The sequence below is a fragment of the Odocoileus virginianus genome, chromosome 34 (genome assembly GCF_023699985.2).
Source record: "Odocoileus virginianus isolate 20LAN1187 ecotype Illinois chromosome 34, Ovbor_1.2, whole genome shotgun sequence".
NCBI classification, from domain to species: Eukaryota; Metazoa; Chordata; class Mammalia; order Artiodactyla; family Cervidae; genus Odocoileus; species Odocoileus virginianus.
In genome coordinates, this window is record NC_069707.1 from 3,273,928 (window position 1) to 3,298,145 (window position 24,218).

At 44.7% G+C, this 24,218-nt stretch overlaps 1 protein-coding gene across 8 annotated transcripts in view; it reads left to right on the top strand.

Annotated features, from left to right (window-relative positions):
- The window catches only part of PDE10A (phosphodiesterase 10A), a 545,806-nt gene that overhangs the window by 342,267 nt on the left and 179,321 nt on the right, over window positions 1–24,218 (top strand). Inside the window, exon 1 of one of the 8 annotated variants that reach the window (XM_020871060.2) lies at window positions 6,032–6,362. The exons of the other annotated variants lie outside the window; for them this stretch is intronic. Coding sequence (XP_020726719.1) covers window positions 6,332–6,362 — 31 coding nt within the window. The 5' untranslated portion in view covers window positions 6,032–6,331. Of the gene's footprint in view, window positions 1–6,031; window positions 6,363–24,218 lie in introns of those variants that run through there. 8 annotated transcript variants of the gene reach the window in all.

Consider the following 24,218-nt stretch of genomic DNA (forward strand, 5'->3'; position numbering starts at 1 on the left):
AAGAGAAGGAAAACATGTAATGGCCACTCCCCCACTAATGTGACAGGCTAGCAGGTCATTGTGCAGAGATTAGGTTAGTTTTGGGCTTCCCTTGTGGCTCAGCTGGTAGAGAATCCACCTGCAAAGTGGGAGACCTGGGTTCGATCCCTGGGTTGGGAAGATCCTGTGGAGAAGGGAAAGGCTACCTCCTCCAGTATTCTGGCCTGGAGAATTCCATGGACTGTCGAGTCCATGGGGTCCCAAAGAGTCAGACATGACTGAGTGCCTTTCACTAGGTTGGTTTTAGAGAGAATTCCATGGCCAGTGATACTTGTATCTCATCTGTCAGCTCCTGGTCACAGGCCCTGCATACCATGGCCCAAGAAGGCATGTGGCTTGGGCTGGACCTCGCAGTGTCCATCGTCAGGGCAGGGACTCGGCCACGGCTCATCAGGGCCCTCGCGCAGGGCTGGGAGGGGACTCTGCGGAGGGGGTCCTCTCATTTTGCTGAGGTTGGTAGGCAGGGGTGGTGTGTGCCTTGTCTGTTGTGTGTGGGAAGCCTGTGCTACAGTCAGGACGGGCCAGGTTATAGCACCGTAACGAGCGGCCCCGGAGTGTCCCGGCTCCATGTGACGGTCCCATCTTTCTCTCTCCCACGCAGTTCACCGCAGAACCAGATGAGAGCGTCGTAATGCCGTACTTCTTGCTTACTTGTTTGTCTGTTTGCTGGGCTAAGTATGAATTGGGATTTTTGTCTCTTGCGGTTGAAAGAGTTTTTGAGAAACATGTTGAGATTTTATTCAGTGGAAAGGAACACCACCGTAGGAGAGAGACGGAGGCAGCCCTGGGGTCAGGCAGCCTCAGGGTTTAGTGTAACATGGATTTGGGCTCTCTGCCAACCTTCGCACATTCTTCCCTGAGCCTCCTCTGAGCCTTCCTCCCACTTGCTGTTCCTGGTACACCTGCTGCTCTAAGAAATTCTCTCCTGTTCCCACTGTAATCACCGGTGATACTTCTGGTTTTCTCTCCTGGGTGTGAGGTTAGATCGCATCTCCCCGTCTCCTTCAAGCTTATAATCGCGAGACTTGCTTTGGCCAATACAATGCAGTAGGAGGTCAGGTGTGTTACTTTGCAGTGGGCTTCTTCCACGGTCAGTGTGCAGTTTACCATGTTGCCTTCCCCCAGGCTGAGCAGTGATGTTCTGGGCTGTCACTTTGAGTGGCGAAGTGAGAGCAAAGTCAAGGTGTGTCCCGAGAACGTCAGTGGGAAGATTTAGTGAGTGAGAAGAAATCTTTGACGTTTTAAGTCACTAAGATTTTGGAAGAGTTTGTTGCTGTTGTTTTTCAGTCGCTAACTCATGTCTGATTCTTTGCAACCCCATGGACTGCATGCAGCACACCAGACTTCCCTGTCCTTCACCATCTCCCGGAGTTTACCCAAGCTCATGTCCATTGAGTCGGTGATACCATCCAACCATCTCATCCTCTGTCATCCTCTTCTCCTCCCACCTTCAGTCTTTCCCAGCATCAGGCTCTTTTCCAGTGAGTCATCTCTTCACATCAGGTGGCCAAAGTATTGGAGCTTCAGCTTCAGCATTAGTCGTCCCAATGAATATTCAGGTTTAATTTCCTTTAGAATTCTCCAACACCACAGTTCGAAAGCATTAATTCTTTCGTGCTCAGCCTTCTTTATGGTCCACCTCTCACATCCATATATGACTACTGGAGAAACCATAGCTTTGACTATGTAGACTTTGTTAGCAAAGTGATGTCTCTGCTTTTTAATACACTGTCTAGATTTGTCATAGCTTTTCTTCCAAGGAGTGAGCATCTTTTAATTTCATGGCTGTAGTCACTGTCTGCAGTGATTTTGGAGCTGAAGGAAAATAAAATCTGTCACTGTTTCCATTGTTTCCCCATCTATTTGCCATGAAGTGATAGGACTGGATGCCATGATCTTCATTTTTTTGAATGTTGAGTTTTAAGCCAGCTTTTTCAATTCTTCTCTTTCACTTTCATCAAAAAGCTCTTTAGTTCCTCTTCACTTCCTGCCATAAAGGTGGTGTCATCTGTATATCTGAGGTTATTTCTCCTGGCAGTCTTTATCTTCATCAAGATTGATGAAGCTTGAGCTTCATCCAGCCTGGCTTTTTGCATGATGTACTCTGCATATAAGTTAAATAAGCAGGGTGACAATATACAGCCTTGACATACTCCTTTCCCAACTTGGAACCAGTCTGTTGCTCCATGTCCAGTTCTAACTGTTGCTTCCTGACCTGCATACAGGTTTCTCAGGAGGCAGGTCAGGTGGTCTGGTATTCCCATCTCTTTAAGAATTTTCCAGTTTTTTTGTGATCCACACAAAGACTCTAGTGTAGTCAATGGATGAGAAGTAGAATGTTTTTCTGGAATTCTTTGTTTTTTTCTAAGATCCAGCGAATGTTGGTAATTTGATCTCTGGTTCCTTTGCCTTTGCTAAACCGGCTTATACATCTGGAAGTTCTTGGTTCAGTTTCTTCATGTAAAAATGTCAGGGGTAGGGCATCCAGAGACTAGGACATTTTGAAAGCAGTTTCTCTTGTGAAGTGAATTTGAAGGACAGGGAAGCTGGTTCTAAGTCCTGGAGTGTATCAACTTTTGCGTCTTCATCTCGACCTCCTGGGGCAGTGGTGAACATGAGAGCTGTAGTGCTCCATGCGTGCGCGTGTGTGTATGTATGTGTGTGCATGTGTGTGCGTGTATGTGTGTGCGCACGTGTCTATGTTTATGTGTGTGTATGTGTGCATGTGTATGTGTGTGGGTGTGTGCGTGCACGTGTGTGTATGCACACATGTGTATGTATGTGTGTGCATGTGTGTGCATGTGTGCATGCATATGTGTGTATGTGTGTGTGCATGTGTATGTGTGTGTGTGTATGTGTGCATGTATGTGTGTATGTATGTGTGTGCATGTGTATGTGTGTGCGTGTTGTGTGTGCATGTGTTTGTATGTGTGTATGTGTGTGTATATGTGTGTGTGCGTGTCTATGTTTATGTGTGTGTGTATGGATGTGTGTATGTTTGTCTATGTGTGTGTATGAGTGTGTATGTGTATGAGTGTGTGTGTATGTGTGTGTGTGTGTATGAGTGTATGTGTATGAGTGTGTGTGTATGCATGTGTGTATGTATGTATGATGTGTGTGTATGTGTGTGTATGTGTGCATGTGTGTGTATGAGTGTGCACATGTGTATGTGTGTATGTGTGAGTGTGCATGCATGTGTGTATGTATGTGTATATGTGTGTGTATGCATGTATGTGTATGCGTGTATGTGTATGTGTATGCATGTGTATGCATGTGTGTATGTATTTTTGTATGATTGTGTATGCATGTGTGTGTATTGTTTGTATGATTGTGTATGCATGTGTGTGTATGTATGTATTGTTTGTATGATTGTGTATGCATGTGTGTATGTATGTGTGTATGAGTGTGTATGCATGTGTGTATGTGTGTATGCATGTGTATATGTGCGTGTATGTTTGTGTGTATATGTGTGTGCGTGTGTGTGTGTATGTGTGTGCGTGTGTGTGTGTGTGTACACACACTTAGTCTTGGCGACCTCATGGACTGTAGCCCACCAGGCTCCTCTGTCCATGGGATTTTCCAAGCAAGAATACTGGAGTGGGTTGCCATTTCTGCCTCCAGGGGATCTTCCCAACCCAGGGGTGGAACCTGTGTCTCCTGCGTCTTCTTGCACTGGCAGGCAGAGTCTTTACCTCTGAGCCCCCTGGGAAGCCCAGTAATGCTACTAAGTCACAAGAAACATTGCATAGTACATAGCACCCACTCAACAAATGTTACCAAGTCATGTGTAATAAATTATGTGTGATAAGAACTCTTTGGAACACAGAATGCTAGGGGAGGGATAATTGGGAGATTGGAACTGACGTATACACAGCACTGTCTATAAAGTAGATAACTAATGAAGACCCGCTGTGCAGCGCAGGGAACTTAACCTACCACTCCGCAGTGGCCTGTATGGGAAAAAGAATCTTAGACATGGATATATGTGGGTAAGTGATTCACAATTCAACAGAACATTGGAAATCAGCTATATTCCAATGAAAATTGAAAAAAAGAAACCAAAATGCTAATATCATTGAATTTGAGTAGCTAAAGAAAAAATATTGAAATCATAGTTAATCTAAATGTTTGGGTACTGGATTTGGCTAATACTGCTTTCAGCAGCAAGTATGTTTTAAGAATAAATTCCTTTTTTGAGAGGCACGGGTGAAGGGGATTGAGCGGGAGCAGTATTTGAAAATACCGAGTTGTGATTGCACTGGGCAGAGATGGTCAAGGCAGCTAAGTGGGCCCTGCAGGTACCTCTGTGGGCAAATACTTTTCTGTGTCCTTGATTAAACAGCTTCAAGACCTTGATGGAGCGCACAGTGTGGGAGTGAAAGGTTTGATGAGGAAATATATGGATATAAATCTGCCAGCTTCTGTGATGGGGGCGGGGCTCTGTGATGGGGGTGGGGCTCTGTGATGGGGCAGGGATCTGTGATGGGGCCAGGGTCTGTGTGATGGGGACAGGGCGGGGCTCTGTGATGGGGGCCGGGGCTCTGTGATGGGGGCAGGGCTCTGTGATGGGGCCAGGGTCTGTGATGGGGGCGGGGCAGGGTTCTGTGATGGGGGCGGGGCTCTGTGATGGGGCCAGGGTCTGTGAAGGGGGCAGGGCGGGGCTCTGTGATGGGGGCGGGGCTCTGTGATGGGGGCGGGGCTCTGTGATGGGGGCGGGGTCTGTGATGGGGGCCCAGGAAGATGAACTTGCTACGCTCTCCACTGAAGGGCACGTCCGAGCAGTTACATGTACCTGTGTGTGTCCAGACATATGCGTGCACGCGTACACACACACGAATACAATTTGATTTTTTCAGTGGAAACACAGACCCTCAATAGGCAACCAATCTACTTTCTCATTGGCTTAAGTGTTTATCCTGATCTTTAAACTGTCAAAGACCAGGGTTCTTGGCCTCCTTGATCAACAGGAAGTGAGCAGAGGCCAGACATCAAATTCAGGCAAGGCTTAATTGGGGTCCCGGCTACACCAGGGGAAGCGAGGAAAATAAACAGTAGGTTCCCTTGCCCGCCTGCTTGCTGGAGGAGGGGGCAAGCTGGTTCCTTAGATGGAGTGAGGGCAGGGGGTGTGCCCGGGGACAGGCTGGCAGCATGGCTTAGGGGGTCCATCTCCCCTTTGGTGGTGCTGTGTGCAGGGGGCATGCCCAGTACCCTGTTTTGCTCCGGACACCCTGCTTTTGTTTTCTGCTCTTCAGAATGGCCGTTGGGCTTTTTTGGTCTCTTTGTATCTCCTTTGTAATTTGCCCCAACTGTAGATCCACATGCTTTCCAGGTGATTCTAGTGGTAAAGAACCCACCTGCCAATGCAAGAGACATAAGAGACTCAGGTTTGACCCCTGGGTCAGGAAGATCCCCTGGAGGAGGGCATGGCAACCCACTCCAGTATTCTTGCCTGGAGAATCCCATGGACAGAGGAGCCTGGCGGGCTGCAGTCCATGGGGTCACAAAGAGTCGGACACAACTGAAGCAACTTAGCAGGCACCAGCCACATGCACGCCGTTGTTTTTCGTCCCTTACGGTTCCTTTGTGTTCAGTGGTTGGAGATGTCTGTCCGGGGCAGGCACCGCAGCAGAGGTCCGGGTGCCAGCCTGTCTCAGCCCGCACTTCCAGAGAGCTCGTTCCCTGCCATTTCCCAGCACGTGTCCTTTAGAACCACGGCTGCCTTCCCTCACTCTCTCTACCGAGGGCTGAGCGTCTTGGGAAGGCTCAGCCCTCTTGGCCACCGGCCCCCAGCCCGGAGCCCTGAAAACGCAGTGGGCTTCCCTGGAACCCGGGGGAGCCAGGGACAGAGACTCTGCAGTGCCACCTTCCCACGGAGCTGGGGCGTGCTGGCGGACAGAGGCTCAGGCCTCTGGCCGGGGAGGGGCGAGGGAGGTGCAGGGACGTGAAGGTTCCAGGCTTGGACTGTGATGTCAGCGGCCCCGGAGGGCAGGAGCTTGTCCCCAGGCCACGGCAGTTGGAATCTGTTGGAGGGCGGTTGGTCAGCCCTCGGCCTGAGGGAGCTGGGCAGCCGGAGCCTCCGCCGCTGTGTCTGCTTGGACTCCGGGTGGAGAGGAGGCTGTCTGAGGACTCGCGAGCAAGTCCCTGGGTCCAGGACAGCCCGCAGGCCGGATGCCAGCCCCGGGGGTCAGGCTGCCCGAGAGGCCGGGCCGGCCGGAGGGGCCAGCTTAGCAGCACTGTGCTGTGGACCGGAGAAGCCCTCCTGCTTCCTTCTGCCCGTGATCCCCGGCAGCTAATGACTTCCTGTGGGATGGCAAGATGGTATGGTGAGGAGGGGGCTTGTTCCAGTGGTACAGCCTCAGATGCCTATCAGCCCTTACTGGGTCCTAGGGTGCCCAGCCTGTTTAAAGACCCCTGGGTTCTCTAAGTCATTGTTTTATGGTACCATCATGTAACGGGGACGCCTGGGATTTTCCTCATTGATGTTGTTTAAGGGATAGAAGCCGTGGCTTCCAGGGTTCCTCTGCCTCTTCATTCTTCTCAAAGGGTAGGAGAGAGACTGATGAGAAAACTAAAACAAAGATTGATTGTAATGCAGCTTATCAGAGAGAAGCTGGGAAAGAGGTAGAGAAAAAAAAAGAACTGTAGAGGCGCTGTGCCTTTGTGGAACAGAGAAAACTTCATCCCCATCTCAAGGGGGTGCGTGAAACTGAGCTGGGGCCGCCCGTGACCGTGTTTTCCTTACGAAGATGAGGGTGTAACTTTGCTATTGCTTCCTTCCCTTGGCTTGTTTTCATATGCTTTTGTTTCCAGCAGAGTATTTATTACTCACCAGAAATGCCAGCAGTCATGGAAAGGGGGGAGCTGGCCTATACAGTTCATCATGATAGCTTGCATTCTTTACATTTCACCCATAATCATCCTATACTGTGGCAGTTCTAAGGTTACTAGAGTGAAGTAGACATTAGAATGTCTGAATTAGAGTTCAGGCTAATCTAGAAGTACCTTGTGGTGGGACTGTTGCTTGCCTCTGTGAAGGACTGGAGAGACATATCTGGCTAGGGTAGAAAATAGGATGGAGAACGTGCCGTAAGAGACAGCTAGAGATCTCTTCCAGAGACAGTGGATGAAGTGCTGGGAAGGTTGTCAGGATGCATGGATCTGGCCATGTAATTTTACATAAATTCAAGTCCAAAGCTATGCTCCTCGCTGACAGCAAAAGCGAATTTCTAACTCTTGGCCTAGAGTAAGTAACGTTTTCTAATTTATGTGGAAAAGGACAGGGAGGAGGATTTTTTTTTCTTCCTTTGAAAATTAATCTGTGATTCTGCCCATTGTCCCTGGAGAAGGAAATGGCAACCCACTCCAGTATCCTTGCCTGGAAAATTCCATGGACAAAGGAGCCTAGTGGACTGCAGTCCATGGGATTGCAAAAAGTTGGGCATGACTGAGTGTCTGACACTACTCACTGTATATGCTTAATAGAAGACAGAAGAAACTCAGGAACCTTTATCGAGCAGGTAGGTGTTCTAGATGGCATGTTGAGGACTTTACCTGCATCACCTTTATTAGTCTTCACAGAAATTCTTACAAGACTGGTACTATTATTACCACTATTTTACAGGTCTGATAGCATAAGTCCATTGCCCAGGTCACACGGCAGGGACCATACTATTTTTTCAATTACAAATGAAGGGAAGAACTGCCTTTTATGTGAAGATGTGGAACAACTTCTGTACCAATGACTGAAGGGTGGGGAATTGTAAACAGTTTTGCTGAGAAGCATTTTTTTTCGTTTGTTTTACTTGCTTCGAAAGGTGACTTGACAGGGCTGCCCCTGCATTTGCCTGTAACTCTTAGAAGTGATATTTTTAAGGTCGCTCTCATCTGTTAGTCTTTGGGGGCTCTCTCCAAGTTCTGGAAATAGAAGAATAGAAATTAAATATGAGTAGTAGAGTTTGCTTTCAAACTTCTATGACAGTAAATTTTATCATTCTCAGATGCAATTAGATATTTGCTAAAATGTATGTTGGTATTTTAAGATCTAACCAGCAAATTGACAGGTTTGGGGATTTTCCTCCACAAAAATTAAGTGGGGGAAAAGTCTTTTAATATTAAGACTATAAGTAGTTTGGTGGTCTGATTTATGGCCATGAGTCAGCCAGGAGGCCACGGGCCAAAGTGTTACTTATTTTGGTGAAGCTCTTGTTGTCATAGTGTTTGGTTCACAGGAGACATCTATTTCACTCTTCCATTTCTTTTCCATTATATTAGGCTTGCAGTCTTCTCTCTAATTAGCTTCTAATTACGTTCCATGATATATAAAAATAAGATTTAAAGGCATGTGAAGGACACAACCAGAACTGTAAGTAAATTAGCATCCTGCCTGGTTTCCCTCGTCTGGAGCTTCCTCGGGGGCTCCGTGGTAAAGAATCCCCCTGACGATGCAGGAGACAGGGAGTTCAGTCCCTGGTCTGGGAAGATCCTGTGGAGAAGGCAGTGGCCAGCCACTCCAGTGTTCTCCCTGGAGAAACCTCGTGGACAGAGGAGCCTGACGGGCTGCAGGCATGGGGTCGAGAGGAGTCGGACACGACTGAGCAGGTTTCTCTTGTCTGCTTTAGCTTGACATTGCTAAGATCTGTCCACAGTTTCTAAGCTATTCGGAAAAGAATTAACTGGAACATGTAATAGAGACAATCTGTTTCTGAAGTGGACTTGTTTCTGTCCTATTTCCCGAGTCTTTGTTTACGTGCCACATTTGGACTAGAGGGACTTCTTCCTATTAATCATAGTAGTCACATTTAATGTCACACACAAGTTACCTTAACACGAGTTTGTAGTCAACACAGATTACTTAAAGGGAGAAAACATTTTTGTGGCTAAAACTTGAGTTCTGTGTAGGAGGATGCTTGGGTACACTACAGCTGAAAGCTCATTAACTTTTCTACGCACAGTTTAAGAACTGAGACAGCGTCTGACTAGTTCAACATTAAAACCTGAGTTAGAAGAAAGCAGTTTAAAAAAAACACAATCCACAAGGATAATTTTCTTAATCCATGATCATATCTATAGGTTTGTCACACATTTATCCATTTGATATTCACATGTTTCTGTTATTGTTCAGTCAGTAAGTCATGCCTGACTCTCTGCACCCCCACGGACTGCGGCACACCAGGCTCCTCGGTCCTCTTCTGTCTCCTGGAGCTTGCTCAAAGTCATGTCCACTGAGTCAGTGATGCCGCCCAGCCATCTCATCCTCTCTCATCCCCTCTCCCTTTGCCTTCAATCTTTCCTGGCCTCAGGGTCTTTTCCAAGGAGCTGGCTCTTTGCATCAGGTGGCCAAAGAATTGGAGTTTCATCACATATTCATTTACACGACAGATATTCGGTACCTACTATTTTAGGAAGTGGGAATGTAACAGTGAACAGATAAAACAAAAAACCCCTGTCCTCCTGGATACTACCTCCATGACCCGGGAGGTAGACAGAAACAAACAAGTGAAATGTAAGAGTGTCAGGCTGGGGATAAGTAGTATGGAGAAAAATAGAGCAGTGAGGCGGGGGGCAGAGAGTGTAGTTATAGTTTTAGTTGATATACGCAGGATAGGCTACATTAAGAAGGCAAAAATCTTAGCAAAAATTCTAAGCAGGTGAGCCGGGCCGATCTCTGGTGACAGTGTTTCAAGCAGAGGGAACAGGCAGCAAGTGCAGACACCAGGTCCAAGAGCATCGCTGGTGTGTCCGAGAGCACCGCCGGCGTGTCCGAGAGCGCCGCCGGCGTGTCCGAGAGCATCGCCGGTGTGTCCGAGAGCACCGCCGGTGTGTCCGAGAGCGCCGCCGGTGTGTCCGAGAGCGCCGCCGGTGTGTCCGAGAGCGCCGCCGGTGTGTCCGAGAGCGCCGCTGGTGTGTCTGAGAGCGTCGCTGGTGTGTCGCTGGTGTGTCCGAGAGCATCGCTGGTGTGTCCGAGAGCGCCGCCGGCGTGTCCGAGAGCGCCGCCGGCGTGTCCGAGAGCGCCGCCGGCGTGTCCGAGAGCACCGCTGGTGTGTCTAGAGCACCGCCGGTGTGTCCGAGAGCACCGCCGGTGTGTCGGAGAGCACCGCTGGTGTGTCTGAGAGCATCGCTGGTGTGTCGCTGGTGTGTCTGAGAGCATCGCCGGTGTGTCCGAGAGCGCCGCCGGTGTGTCCGAGAGCGCCGCCGGCGTGTCCGAGAGCGCCGCTGGTGTGTCTGAGAGCGTCGCTGGTGTGTCGCTGGTGTGTCTGAGAGCATCGCCGGTGTGTCCGAGAGCGCCGCCGGTGTGTCCGAGAGCGCCGCTGGTGTGTCTGAGAGCGTCGCTGGTGTGTCGCTGGTGTGTCCGAGAGCATCGCCGGTGTGTCCGAGAGCGCCGCCGGCGTGTCCGAGAGCGCCGCCGGCGTGTCCGAGAGCACCGCTGGTGTGTCTAGAGCACCGCCGGTGTGTTCGAGAGCACCGCCGGTGTGTCCGAGAGCACCGCCGGTGTGTCCGAGAGCACCGCTGGTGTGTCTGAGAGCATCGCTGGTGTGTCGCTGGTGTGTCCGAGAGCATCGCCGGTGTGTCCGAGAGCGCCGCCGGTGTGTCCGAGAGCGCCGCTGGTGTGTCTGAGAGCGTCGCTGGTGTGTCGCTGGTGTGTCCGAGAGCATCGCCGGTGTGTCCGAGAGCGCCGCCGGCGTGTCCGAGAGCGCCGCCGGCGTGTCCGAGAGCGCCGCCGCTGCACCAGTGCAAGTGTAGGAGAAAAGCGAAAACTGTGGAAACCCTCCAAGAAGGGTTAAGTCTCTTCTCTGTGTGAGACAGGGAGCCATAAAGGTTTTAAGGAGAGGAGTGATTTATCTGACTTAGTAACAATGCCCTGACTGCTGCTTTGAGAACAGATTATAAGGAGAAGAAGGGTGGAAATAGGAAGACAGGACAGATAGGAAGCCAATGGCTAATCCAGGCAAAGGATTATGGTGGCCAGTCCACAGCAGAGGCAGCAGATTGGATGAAAAATGGTGGGTTGTGGATATATTTTAAAGATACAGCTAACAGGATTGAGTTCCAGTGGATTTGGACATGGAGTGGGAGAGAAAGACAGGAATGATGGTGTCAAAGTTTTGGCCAAGTTTCCTGGCCAGAGTTTTGGAAAAATGAAGGATCAGGTTGGTGAGAGAATCAGGTGTTTGTTTGGTTTTGGACATGTTAACTAGAGCTACCGAGTAGGCTTTTGGTGAAGTTAGAAGTCTGGGTGTTAAAACTTGATTAAAACAGCCATCAATTTTCATTTGTAATGGATTGCAGGCAAGCATTTCATGGCTATGTCTCATGGTTGATTTTACTTCGTCATTTAAATTGACTAGAATGATGAAATAGTAATAATCTTTTAATTTTGGTTGTACTATGAGCTCATCTTTATTGACTTTGCAGCCATCCTTCCTTATGAAAACTGAGTCATTTTTCTTGACTATAATAGAGCCAAAGACATCTAGGTATCATCACTTAATGGTGCTTTGTCACTGCTTTGGTGGCAGCGGGGAATTCCAGTTTGAATTTCATAAGAACTGATGCAAAGATGAGGAGGTTGCGAACGGGGAGGACTAAGGCTGAGGCAGATAGGCTTCAAGGCTGGCCCTGGAGGACCTGGCCAATGTTGAAGGGAGCAAGCTACACCTAGACTTTAGAACCAGTGAGGGTTGAGGTTACCTGGCTCACATAGTCAGATGAATCTGTGTTTTAGAATCAGGTGGGCTTGTTTTAAATTTCAACTTTGCCAGTCATAAGATACTTGACTTTGAGAAAGTTCTCTAACTTGGCCAAATTTCAGTTTCTTCATCAGTAGATCAGAGATTACCTGACCTCATGCATCTTGTTTACCATACCAGCTTTATCACCTACCTCCTCTGTGTGTGTTAATTCTCTCTCATATTATGCAGGAGAGTATATGGTTCTCTGGCTTAGTGCAAATTCTTACTGCATCCCATAATGTCAGTTCTATTTCTGGTGCTGCTAAATTTGCTCACTAGGTTCAGATGGTGTCCGCCAGATGTCTGTACTGTAAAGGTATCTTTTCCCCTTTGTAATGAGTAGTCTTTGGAATGATACTTTGAGGTGGTGTGAATATCATGCTTCTAATACCCTTTCATTCAGTGGTTTTAGCATTCACTGATTATCTTTGCCTGAGTTATTGTTTTGAGGTTTTTACAGAATGATGATATTTGAAAATTCTATTTGTTGTATGTTTAAACCTTGACTTATCCTACAAAGAGCTCTCCTCACAGACCCTCCTGACCTGACTCCTCCTGCTTCCGACCCCACTGCCTTCACTTTTTGTGGTATTGCCTTGTTTTGCATAGTATTATGGATTCACGGATTCCTTTTATATTCAATACTATAATAATACATTAAAATATGTGTTCTTTTTTATTGTATGTTTAACGTCACAGTCTATTGCTGTTTTTATTATTTTTGATCATCAAACTGCCCCATATTTGGCCAGCATCAATTTTTTTCAAAACATTTCCTTACTCCATTTCACGTCTCCATGACCTTGTAGAAAATTTTCCTTATTTACTTTATACTTTCCTATCTCAGACCTAGAATCAACCATTTCTCCAAGGAGTCCTGGTCCTGTTTAATGGGCAACAGTGTTTAGTAGCCAAGACCTGAGAACTAGGGGTGTTCACTGCAACTTGTGTGTTATTCCTTCTAGCCCCTTTTAGTGGCTAGAGCTAGGACTCTATCTAATCTATCTATCATGCTAGTTCCAATTCAATTCAATACTATAGGGTTTTCTTTACCAGGAAAGGCAATTAAAGATGATTATACAAAGTAATGGGCATAGAAAGCAATTATTAGGAAGCTGATGTATTACAGGCTAGTATGCTTCAGTAAGAATCTTATGGTACAACTATTAGTATTAGTGATTTAGATCACTTAGAATAATTTCTTTTGTGGCCTATGATACAACAAGAAATCTGAGGAAAATTTTTGTCTTTGGAATCTCCATTTGATATTGTTTGCATCCTTAACTTCTTCAGGGTGATTTTACATGATTAATAGTATTAGTGTCTTTACAAGTTGAATAGGAGTACGCTTATCATTTTAACATGTCTTAAGTTTTAATAAAAATATCCTTATTAAAACAAATATTTATTAATAAGACTTTGAAGGAATTGACTAATGTCTTAATATTAGCTGCAGATGTTGCTGATGTGATAGACAACATATGAATTTTGATTTTTAAATTTTTGTATCCCATATTTGTCCTGGTTTTGCCCAGTTTAGGATATAGAATCATATAAACTCCCCTAATTAGAATATTTTGAAATATTAATTTAAAAAAAATGGAGGTATCTTTGGTTTATAACATTAGATGTTTCACATGTGTGACATTATATTTGTACTCCCGTATACCCTACAGTGTGCCTACCACCACAAGTTTTTTTTCATCCATCACCATGCAATTGACCCCCTTTATCCTTTTCTCTCCCCACCCTCCTCTTCCCCTCCGGCAACCACTATTCTCTGTGTATTTGTGTTTGTTTTTGTGTGGTTTGTTCATTTATTTTGTTCATTTTTCCATATTCCACATGTGAGTAAAATCATACAATATTTGTCTTTCTCCATCTAACTTATTTCACTTAGCATAATGCCCTCAAGATCCATCCATGTTGTTGCAGATGGCAAGATTTCATCTTTTTTATGGCTGACTATGTACATAGATCACCACAACTTTTTTATCCATTTATTCATCGATGGGCACTTTGTTTCCATATCTTGGCCATTGTAAATAATGCTGAGATGAACATAGGCATGTGTATATCTTTTTGAATTAGTATTTTCATATTTGTTGGATAAATACCCAGAAGTGGGATAGCTGGATCATACGGTAGTTTTGTTACTAATATGATTATTTTTTAAGGAGTCTGCCTGGTGTTTTCCATTGTGACTGTACCAAATTATATTCCCATCAATACCATATGAGGTGTCCCTTTTCTCCAAATTCTTGCCAACACTTGTTATTTCTTGCCTTTTTAATAATAGCCACTCTAACAGTTGTGAAGTAGTTTCATTATGGCTTTGATTTGCATTTTCTTAATAATTAGTGGCGTTGAACATTTTTTCATTTCCTGTTGGCCATCTGTTAATGTCTTCTTTGGAAAAATGTCTATTCAGCTCCTCTGCCCATTTTATTTTATTAAGAAATTTTTGTTTATTATTCTAACATTTTATTAAAAAAACTTGAAATATAGTTGATTTACAATGTTGTGTTAGTTTCAGGCATACAGTAAAGTGATTCAATTATTTATAACACGCACACACATTTATGTGTGTATATATACTTTTTTATACATTCTCTTCCATTAAAGGTTATTACAGGACATTGGATATAGTTCACTGTGCTATACAATAGGTTCCTTTCTGTTATCTTTTTTACATACAGTAGTTTGTATATTTTAATCCCAAACTCTTAGTCTATCCCCCCACCCCTGCCTTTGGTAACCATAAATTTGTTTTATATGTGAGTCTGTTTCATTTTGTAAGTACAATGCTTTTGTCTTGTTTTTTGATTCCACATATAAACAATATCATGTGATATTTGTCCTTCTTTTTCTGGCTTACTTAGCTCGATAATCTCTTAAGTTCATCCATGTTGCCATAAATGGCATTATTTCCTTTTTCTTTATGGCTGAGTGATATTCCATAGTATGTGTGTGTCTGTGTGTGTGTGTGTGTGTGTGTGTGAATGAATCTTTAGTCAATCATCTGTTGATGGACACTTAGGTTTCTTCCATGTCTTAGCTATTGTAAATAATTGTGCTCTGAACATTGGAGTGCATGTATCTTTTCCAGTTATATGCTCAGAGGTGGGAATGCAGGATCATGGTAACTCTATTTTTAGTTCTTTAAGGAACCTCCACACTGTTCTCCATAGTTGTTGTTCAGTCACTAAGTTCTGTCTGACTCTTTGCAACCCCATGGACTGCAGCACCCCAGAGGTCTCTGTCCATCACTTATCTCTGTGAGCTTGCTCAAACTCATGTCCATTGAGTCAGTGATGCCATCCAACCATCTCATCCTTTGTCACCCCCTTCTCCTCTTGCTCTCAATTTTCCCCAGCATCAGGGTCTTTTCCAGTGAGTCAGCTCTTCATGTCAGGTGGCCAAAGTACTGAAGCTTCAGCTTCAGCATCAGTCCTTCCAATGAATATTCAGGACTAATTTCCTTTAGGATGGACTGGTTGGATCTCCTTACAGTCCAAGGGACTCTCAAGAGTTTTCTCCAACACCATAGTTCCAAAGCATCAGTTCTTTGGTGATCAGTCTTCTTTATGGTCCAACTCTCACATCCATACATGACTACTGGGAAAACCATAGTTTGACTAGATGGACCTTTGTTGGCAAAATGATGTCTCTGCTTTTTAAAACATGGTCTAGGTTTGACATAGCTGTTCTTCCAAGGAGCAAGTGTTTTTTAATTTTGTGGCTACAGTCACCATCTGCATTGATTTTAGAGCCCAAGGAAATGAAATCTTGACAGTGTTTCCACATTTCCCCCATCTATTTGCCATGAAGTGATAGGGCTGGATGCCATGATCTCAGTTTTTTGAATGTTGAGTTTTAAGCCAAATTTTTCACTCTCCTCTTTCACTTTTATGAACAGGCTCTTTAGTTCTTCTTTGCTTTCTGCCATAAGGGTGGTGTCATCTGCATATTTGAGGCTATTTATATTTCTCCCAGCAATCTTGCTTCCAGTTTGTGATTCATCCAGCCTGGCATTTTCGCATGATGTACTCTGCACAGGAATTAAATAAGCAGGATGACAATATATACCCTTGACGTACTCCTTTCTCAGTTTAGAACCAGCCCATTGTTCCTTCTCCTGTTTTAACTGTTGCTTCTTGTCCTGTGTATGTGTCTCTCAGGAGGCAGGTAAGGTGGTCTGGTATTCCCATTTCTTTGAGAATTTTCAATAGTTGGTTGTAATCCACACAAAAAGTCAAAGGCTTTTAGCATAGTCAATGAAGCAGATGTTTCTCTCCTTAGTCTCACCATAACAGAAATAACATTTATTTTCATCACTAGTTATTTTTTAACTTAGTGTAATAAAAATGATCTGGGACTCTTCATTCTCATTTGCCACTGACCTACCAGTCATTCAGCCAATTAATAAATCCTTCTGATTACCTCTCTTAAATGTATCTCAGATGCTTTCCTACTCCCTGTAGAAACATTGCTGTTTTTTCCTTGAAGTTAATATTCTTCACTAAAGTGAGGTGGATGCTTCAAAAATGCATGGTAGACTTGAGTTGGAAGATAAGGCATTCTGTAATCTGGCCTCAAATACACAAGCATCAGCTTCATTTCTGCCTTCCTGCCTTTTATTTATTCTCCATCAACATCAGAGTACTTGTAGTTGTATACATGCCCCACGTACTTCTAGTATCTATATCTTCTTATGCTGTGAGCCTTGTCTGGAAATTCCAAAACCACCTCCTTGCTCTATAATTCATTCCCACTAAGACTCAGTTCAGGCATTGTTTCCAGAAGACATACCTGACCCATTCCTTCCCATGGGTTCATTTGTTCAAATATTTATGATTTAAGTATTTATTGAGCATCTGTTATGGGGCAGGCATGTTTCTAGATGTTTGAGATACTTCTGTGAGCAATAACAATAAAAAAGATTCTTGCTCTTGTCACTCATATAATCCAGTAGGGGAGATGGCCAAAAAGGTAAATTAGAAATAAATTGCATGATATTCGAGAGTGGTAGAGTGCCATGGGGAAAATGTATAAATAGAGCAGAGTGAGGACAGAGCTTGGGTCAGTGGGCACTGAAAGACAGTAATTTTCAACACAGTGGTGAACCATGGCCCCAAATGAAATGGTGACATTTTAAAATGACTTTAAGTCAGTTTAAAGGAGGTGAACTTTAAGGAGATGAACAACTAGTCTACATAGATACCTGAGAAATGAGCATTATTACAGGCAGACGCAACAACCAGGGCAAAGGCTCCAGTGTGCAGGTGTATCTTGTTTGTTCTAGAAGGTCAGAGGCGTCCTGCGGGTCAGATCGTGTTATGACCTTGTAAATCCCTCTAAGGACTTTGGCTTTTAATCTGTGTGAGCTTGGGAGATACTGGAAGGTTCTGAGCCGAGGATAGATATGGTCTCACATTTTGACAGTTGCTATATTGAGACCAGAGGATAGACAGATGCACTGACCAGTTAGGAAGCTATTATTGTCCTATCCAGATGAAAGAGATGAAGCTTGAACAAGAGTGCTGACTGTTAGGGGCATGAAACGGGGTCAGATTTCAAATGTATTTTGAAGTATTGGACAACAAGATTGCCTAATAGTGTGGATGTGAGACATGAGAGAAACAGCGTCAAGAATGAGTGGAATTATCACTGTCCTCTTTCACAACATGCCTCTAACTGGTCATGCAGTCCCGTCACTCCTACCACTTAATTATCATTCTTTTTTTCCCCTTCCTGTTTGTCAACTGCACTGCTGCAGTGGTTTATTAATCGGCATTTCTGGATTTGGTTCATCGTCCCTGTGGAAATAAAGATTATTCTGAAATGCAAATCTGAGTATATCATTCTTGAGGTTATATTCTCAGGTGTCCCCAGTCACCTGCGCATAGTGTCTCAAGTCCTTAAGCATGGCATGGAAGAGCCTCTGCTTGCTTTGAGAGCGTCTCCCATTTCTTCATGAGATTCATCTGTAGTTTCCAAACTCCCTAGGACGTTGGTCCTTCACACTTCCCTGCCAGTGTCTGTGCCTCCATCTTGTCTGCTGAGGAAGTGACAAGGCCAGCTTGCGTGTCCTCCATCTGGGAGCGACTTTTCTGACCTTGCACGGCACTAGTGTGGTACCTTGCGCGCAGCTGTTTACCGTCCCGCTCTTGGAGGTCTCCGACACCACCAACGCTCTAGGGCGGGAGTGGTACCGCGTCCAGCGTAGTCCAACATATCCATGGCTGACCTTTAGGCACTTAGAGCTTCAAGGCAGAAAGGGCGACAGTGAGTTAAATTAGGCCTGAAAGAACCTAAGTAGAAAAAAGCCTGATGGCCAAGAAAGGTCAAGACATTTTGTAAGAGAGCTTTGAGGTTCTCTCTCCTGGAGACTTTTCTTCAGCCAGGGTGAGTGGAGAGGCCAGAAAAGGTAGGAGGAGGCCGACCAGGCGCACCAAGCCGTGGAGGTTGCATGTTTAAATACCCCTTCCAGGGTTCTTGGCGCATTCTCTAGCTGTGGGTTCTGAATTTGAGGTCGTAGCGCCTCCTCGGGTGAAGGAAGATTCCGGTCTGCTCGTGCTGGCGGAAACGGAAGGGCCTGAGCAGGCAGCTAGACTGCATTTCTGGTGTACACTGTGATGTCACCGGAAGTGCCCCCACCGTCTCACCCTTGAGTGCAACCCCCTGTAGGGGACTGGGGGAGTGTAGGGCAGTGTGACTGGTTTTCTGGCCATCTGGGGAAAGCTAGGGCTGGGGAGACCCGAGTGAGGGATCCCCAGCTGATTCTGGCCTGAAGGTGGCCCCTCAGGTTGGCTCACCCGGCTCTCAGAGCAGGGGAGAAAAAGCCTGTGGGTAAGGCCTATTGGCTCCACCCGAGGTGCCAGGGACCGGTTGGTCTGTGGAGGTGTGGGGTTTTCATAGGCCTTTCAGGGGCAGGATGGTCAGGGGTGGTGACAGCTACAGCCTTAGGACTTGCCCATGTGCGTCTTGTCTCCCTGAGGTCCTCAGTCCCTGGAACAGTTCCTGAATTACTGGAGTGTGGACTGTGGTGTGGAGGGCCTCCCCTGGAATGTGGGGTCTGTCCTTCGAGCTGTGCAGTCACGGACATTTGGGGCTGAGGATTTTTCACCTTCCAGAAAAGTAGTTCTCAAACTGGTATGGGAAGAGATTAGCCTGGAGGCCTGAAAACAGGAGGAGGCTGTTTCACTGGTTAGTAGGACTGGTAAGTTGGGGTGCCTTTGAGCTGCAATTTGTAATAGAAGCTCAACTCCAAATTGCTTAAATGGTTGGGAAACCTATGTCACAAAACAAGCAGCTCTGAGGTAGACCAGCTCTAGGATTGATTAATTCAATGCTTCCCTGAGGTTCAGTTTTTATTCTTCCAGGATACGGTTTTTATTCTTCCAGCTCTGTTAATTACTTTTGTTCTGATAGTGACAAGATAGGTGCTTTAGCCACAAACCTGATGTGAAGTTGAAAGGAGAGACTTTTCCCATGGGATGACTCTACAGGGGATGAATTTTTTTTGTATTTCAGAGGAATGACGTTATTTTCATGCTTAATTTATCTGTTCACTATAGTTGCCTTCCCAGACATAAAGAAAATATTGACTGACAGTGTCCTGAACAAAGGCAGGACCATTAAGAAAAGAAAAAGCTAAAAGGATGAGAAATATTATGGAGCTAGCATGCACAGGACTCAGCAATTGTGTGTATTTGAGAACTGATGGAGAGAGTGATTTAGAAGATACTTAGTTGAGGTGATTGGGTGGAAGAGAATCGCTGCCCTATGGAATCAGAGAGGGGTACAGAGAAGACAGCAGTAAAGTTTCAAGAAAGAAAAATGTCAACTATCTTATGTGATTTTTTTTTTTTTTTTTTGGTTTATTGGTTTAGAAGCTAAAGGTGAAGATATAGAAGTCATTCACAGAGATGTTGTGGTTTAAGACTTGGGGGTTGAGAAGACTTTAGAGAACTATGTAGAATGAGAATAGAAAAGAGGAAATGTCAACATTTTAACAGGTGAGTAGAGTCTTTAAGTCAGCAAAGAAACTGGAAGGGCCATTTAGATAGCAAACTAGTACTTTGTAGCTAGCTCCAGGTTTTAAAATGTGCCAGTTTATGAAAATTGTCAGTCAACTAAAACTTGTTTCATTCACATGTTGAGTTTTTTGATATCAGCTCTCAGTCAGTCCCCCACAGCATCGTTGGCTGGGGTTTATTGTGTAAAAAGCTTGCAGCATTTTATACCAGATGGGTTAGTTTTAACAGTTTTTTCCTATGAAATTGACTTTTTCATTTTACTTTTCATAGAGTGGTTCATCTATTTAATAGTATATTTGCTTTAGAAAAATTGGTTGTTGGCTGATGGACCTTCTTTGCTGTGTCATATAGGAAAAATTCTCAGGACAAAAAGGAATTGGTTAACAATATCTGATATTGCTGAGACTGACGAAGAAGACTGAGATAATCATAATAAACTGTTCAGAGGAGTTTGGTTTCATTGTAGTGCTAAGAGGTGATCTCATAGTGTGATGATTAAAGCATGAATCAGAATTGAGGACATCAAGTAAGCCCTGGACTGCTAATTTGACTTTGATGGTGAAAAAAAGAAAAATAGAACGTATGTTGAATTTATTGGGCTTGAAGGAAATTTTTGTTGTTGTTTCAGGGTGAGCGGAAACTTGAGCTTGTTAGAAATCTGATAGAAGGGAATAAAAAGAGTTTGAAGACTTGAGATGTAGAGGGAGATATTTGAGTGAGCAAGGCACAGATTTAATGAAGAACCAAGAGAAAGCACTAGCTCAGTTATAGGAGAAGGTAGAAAGAGAAATGTTGAATAGGAAAATTGAAGGATCGGGGCGGGGGGTGGGGAGGGGAGGTCAAATCACATGTCAGGGAGACAGTTATGTGTCTGGATGTTAAGAACAATGCAACAGTCTTGGTTCAGCTACTTTGGGACCAAGATAGGAAGCCATCCAGGGAGAAATAAGAAGTATTGGCATGATTGCATTTTTCCTCTTTAAACAGTTAGAAATACCAATGAAGGGAATTGGATAGTGGGTTTATCTAGTGTTGGGGATATGCACGGCATTCCGTGGTGGTAGCTAAGCCATCCTTGCAGTAATTGGCAAAGGTTTTCAGGCTCAGTAATGAGACAATATTAATTCTATTGGTGGGGAAACCAGGTGAACAGGGGCCAAAGTGTACACTTGGGGGCAGAGACCAGGCCCACCAAGAATGAAAGAACAGGGTGTAAGGATAGAAGGTGTTTCCGTCCCTAGGCTTGCTGTGACAGATGCTAATGACTGTGTGGCTTAAGTCACAAACACTTACTGCTCGCTCTTCTGAAATCTGGGGAGTCCACGATCCAGGTGTTGGCTAGGTCACTTCCTGATGAGGGCTCTTTTCCTGGCTTTTGCACATGGTCCTTTTCTTCCTGGGTGCTCAGGGGCGGAGAGACAGGCAGACATCTCTTAAGGGCACTAATACCATCAGGAGGGATCCGCTCCCATGACCTAATTACCTCCCAAAGACCCCATCTCCAAATACCATCACACTGGGGGTTTGAGCTTCAATGTAGAGTTTTGTGGGGACACATTTCAGTCCATAACAGAAAGTGTGGTCAAACAGGGGGATTTTGTCCTGGGAGAGAGAGAACGATTTTGCAATCTATGATTTATGGCCTCCAAACGATACAGAAGGGTGCTGTGCTTCGTCACTCAGTCCTGTCCGACTCTTTGTGACCCCAAGGACTGCAGCCTGCCAGGCTCCTCTGTCCATGGGATTCTCCAGGCAAGAATACTGGAGTGGGTCGCCATGCCCTCCTCCTTCCCGACCCAGGTCTCCTGCATTGCAGGGGGATTCTTTACTGTCTGGGCCACCAGGGAAACCCACATAGAGGGGTGTTTGGGTGCAAATTAATTACATTTATTCTAATTTAACAGGCAAGCTTGAATGAATAATAAGCAGTGGGTTTGGTGTAATTTTATGTCTGTAGTTTTATTAGCTATATAACGCAGATGACAGTGTAGTTTGTGGTGTATAGTATTTTGAGCTATATCATTTTTTAATAGAGAACCATTTAATGTACAAGCCAAGTTGTAGGCTTTCCTGGTGGCACTAGTGGTAAAGAACCTGCTTGCCAGTGCAAGAGATGTAAGAGACCTGGGTTCAATCCCTGGGTCAGGAAGATCCCCTAGAGGAGGGCCTGACAAACCGCTCCAGGGTTTTTTCCCATGGACAAAGGAGCCTGGTGGGCTACAGTCCTTGGGGTCACAGAGTTGGACACTACTGAAGCAACTTAGCATGCAGAAGTTGAGAATAGTAAATAAAAATTAGTTTTGGATATTTAAAACAGAAGTGTTTATTACATTTACAATGACTTTGAAGTACAGCTATTTTAAAAAAAGATAATTTTTAGGTAGTTTTTATGAGACGAGTTTTCTCTGCAGGAAACTTAATCCTGGTTTGAGTGACGTGACTGAGGGTTAAGGGTACCTCTCCCTGCCTCTCTGATCTTGTGTTTAGAGTTGTGAACATTGGCGGACTCTCAAAAGCAGTTTGTCTCATTCCCAGCCCCCAGACACCTGTTTTAATAGAGCTAATGTAAGCATTACATGTACATTTTAACCAAATTCCTTTTAAAAACTCTCCTGAATGGAATATAACAACCTTTCTTCTGGAACTGTAACTTTGACATACATTTGCACAGGTAGGAGGAGAAGTAGTCATCAGATAGTTTAGAAAGCCTTTAAAAACAAAAACAAAACTCTTTTGCTTAAGATTGGGTTTGAGGGCAGGAACTTGTGTTATAATTAAGGTAACACACTGGACTGTTTTCTTTTTTGGTTGTTAGTAAGTGGCGAAAACCTGCTTAGCTCACAACTTTAACCTCACCCTCCCAGTCCCACACCTCCCTTCCTCGCCGGCTCACACAGTAACGGGTGAGGTGCCACGCACAGTAAACCGATAAGATAAGCGGCCCGCGGCCCTGCGCCGTGAGCCGGGGTCCCTGCTGGGCTGGCTGACGCACACAGTGCTCCCCTGATGTCAGACAGCTGATAAGTAGCGCCTCGGCTCCTTTCCTGCGTTTTGTGCCAGAGCGAGAAAAGGCTCTTTGTCTGAAAACTCAGCTCTATTGAAGTATTTTTTTTTTTAAAACATAGTATTGCTTTGCTTGACTGAAGGCCAGATTCCCGTCTGTTTAAACCATTTAGTATTATTTCTGTATTGTTCGTCAGAAATGTTGGTCAGCAAAAATATGTTTAACTCATTATGCATGATTTCTGTGATATCTTTGTTACCACTTCCAAGGCCCAACATTTATTTTTGTGCTTTTGTATGAAAAAAATAAGGGTGGCAAATTTGAGGATACCTGTGTATCATCCCTTTCTTAATAAACCTATGAGGAGGAGGAAAAAAGTATGGACTGGAATCAATTCAGTACCACTTAACATCTGACAGGCTATTTATTTCAGAAATACTTATTGGCATTTATACTGAAACATGGACAAATATTAGTTTCATGGGATCGAACCGTTCAAACCGGTGATAATCTATTGGTATAAATGCCAAATACGTTCTCTCTGCTGATTAAAAAAAAAAGGTATCAGATGATACTCTAGAGCCAAATTATCATTGCATTGATAAAGTCTGAGCATTTTATCACCTGGTGAAATGTCTGCTTAACCATATGAATGGTTCATTATGAAATCTTTGAGAATAAAGAGAACTTCAAACCTGTAATTGTATGACTTTTGTTAAAAAGGGAAGCTCAGGTTTCCTGTAGCAAAATGAACAAACTGTCTGAAAACCTAAACATCTCAGCATATTATATATCAAAATTGTTGTTTTTATTCAGTCCCTCAGTTGTGTCTGACACTTTGTCATCCCAGGGACTGTAGCTTTCCAGGCTTCCGTCTCCTTCACCGTCTCCTGGAGTTTGCTCAGACTCATTGTCCATTGAATCGGTGCCGCCATCCAACCATCTCATCCTCTGTTGTCCCCCCCTCCTCCTTCTCCCAGTCTTTCCCAGCATCAGGGTCTTTTCCAATAAGTCAGCTCTTCCCATCAGGCCAAAGTATTGGAGCTTCAGCTTCAGCATCTGTCCTTCCAATGAATATTCAGAGTTGATTTCCTTTAGGATTCTCCAAGCACCAAAGAAAGCATTAATTTTTTAGTGCTCAGCCTTCTCTATGGTCCAACTCTCACAACTATACAAGACTACTGGAAAAACCATAGCTTTGACTACACAGACCTTTGTTGGCAAAGTGATGTCTTTGCTTTTTAATATGCTGTCTAGGTTTGTCATAGCTTTTCTTCCATGGAATAAGCATCTTTTAATATCATGGCTGCAGTCACTGTCTGCAGTGATTTTGGAGCCAAAGAAAATAAACTCTGTCACTGTTTCCATTTTTTTCCCATCTGTTTGCCATGAAATGATGGAACT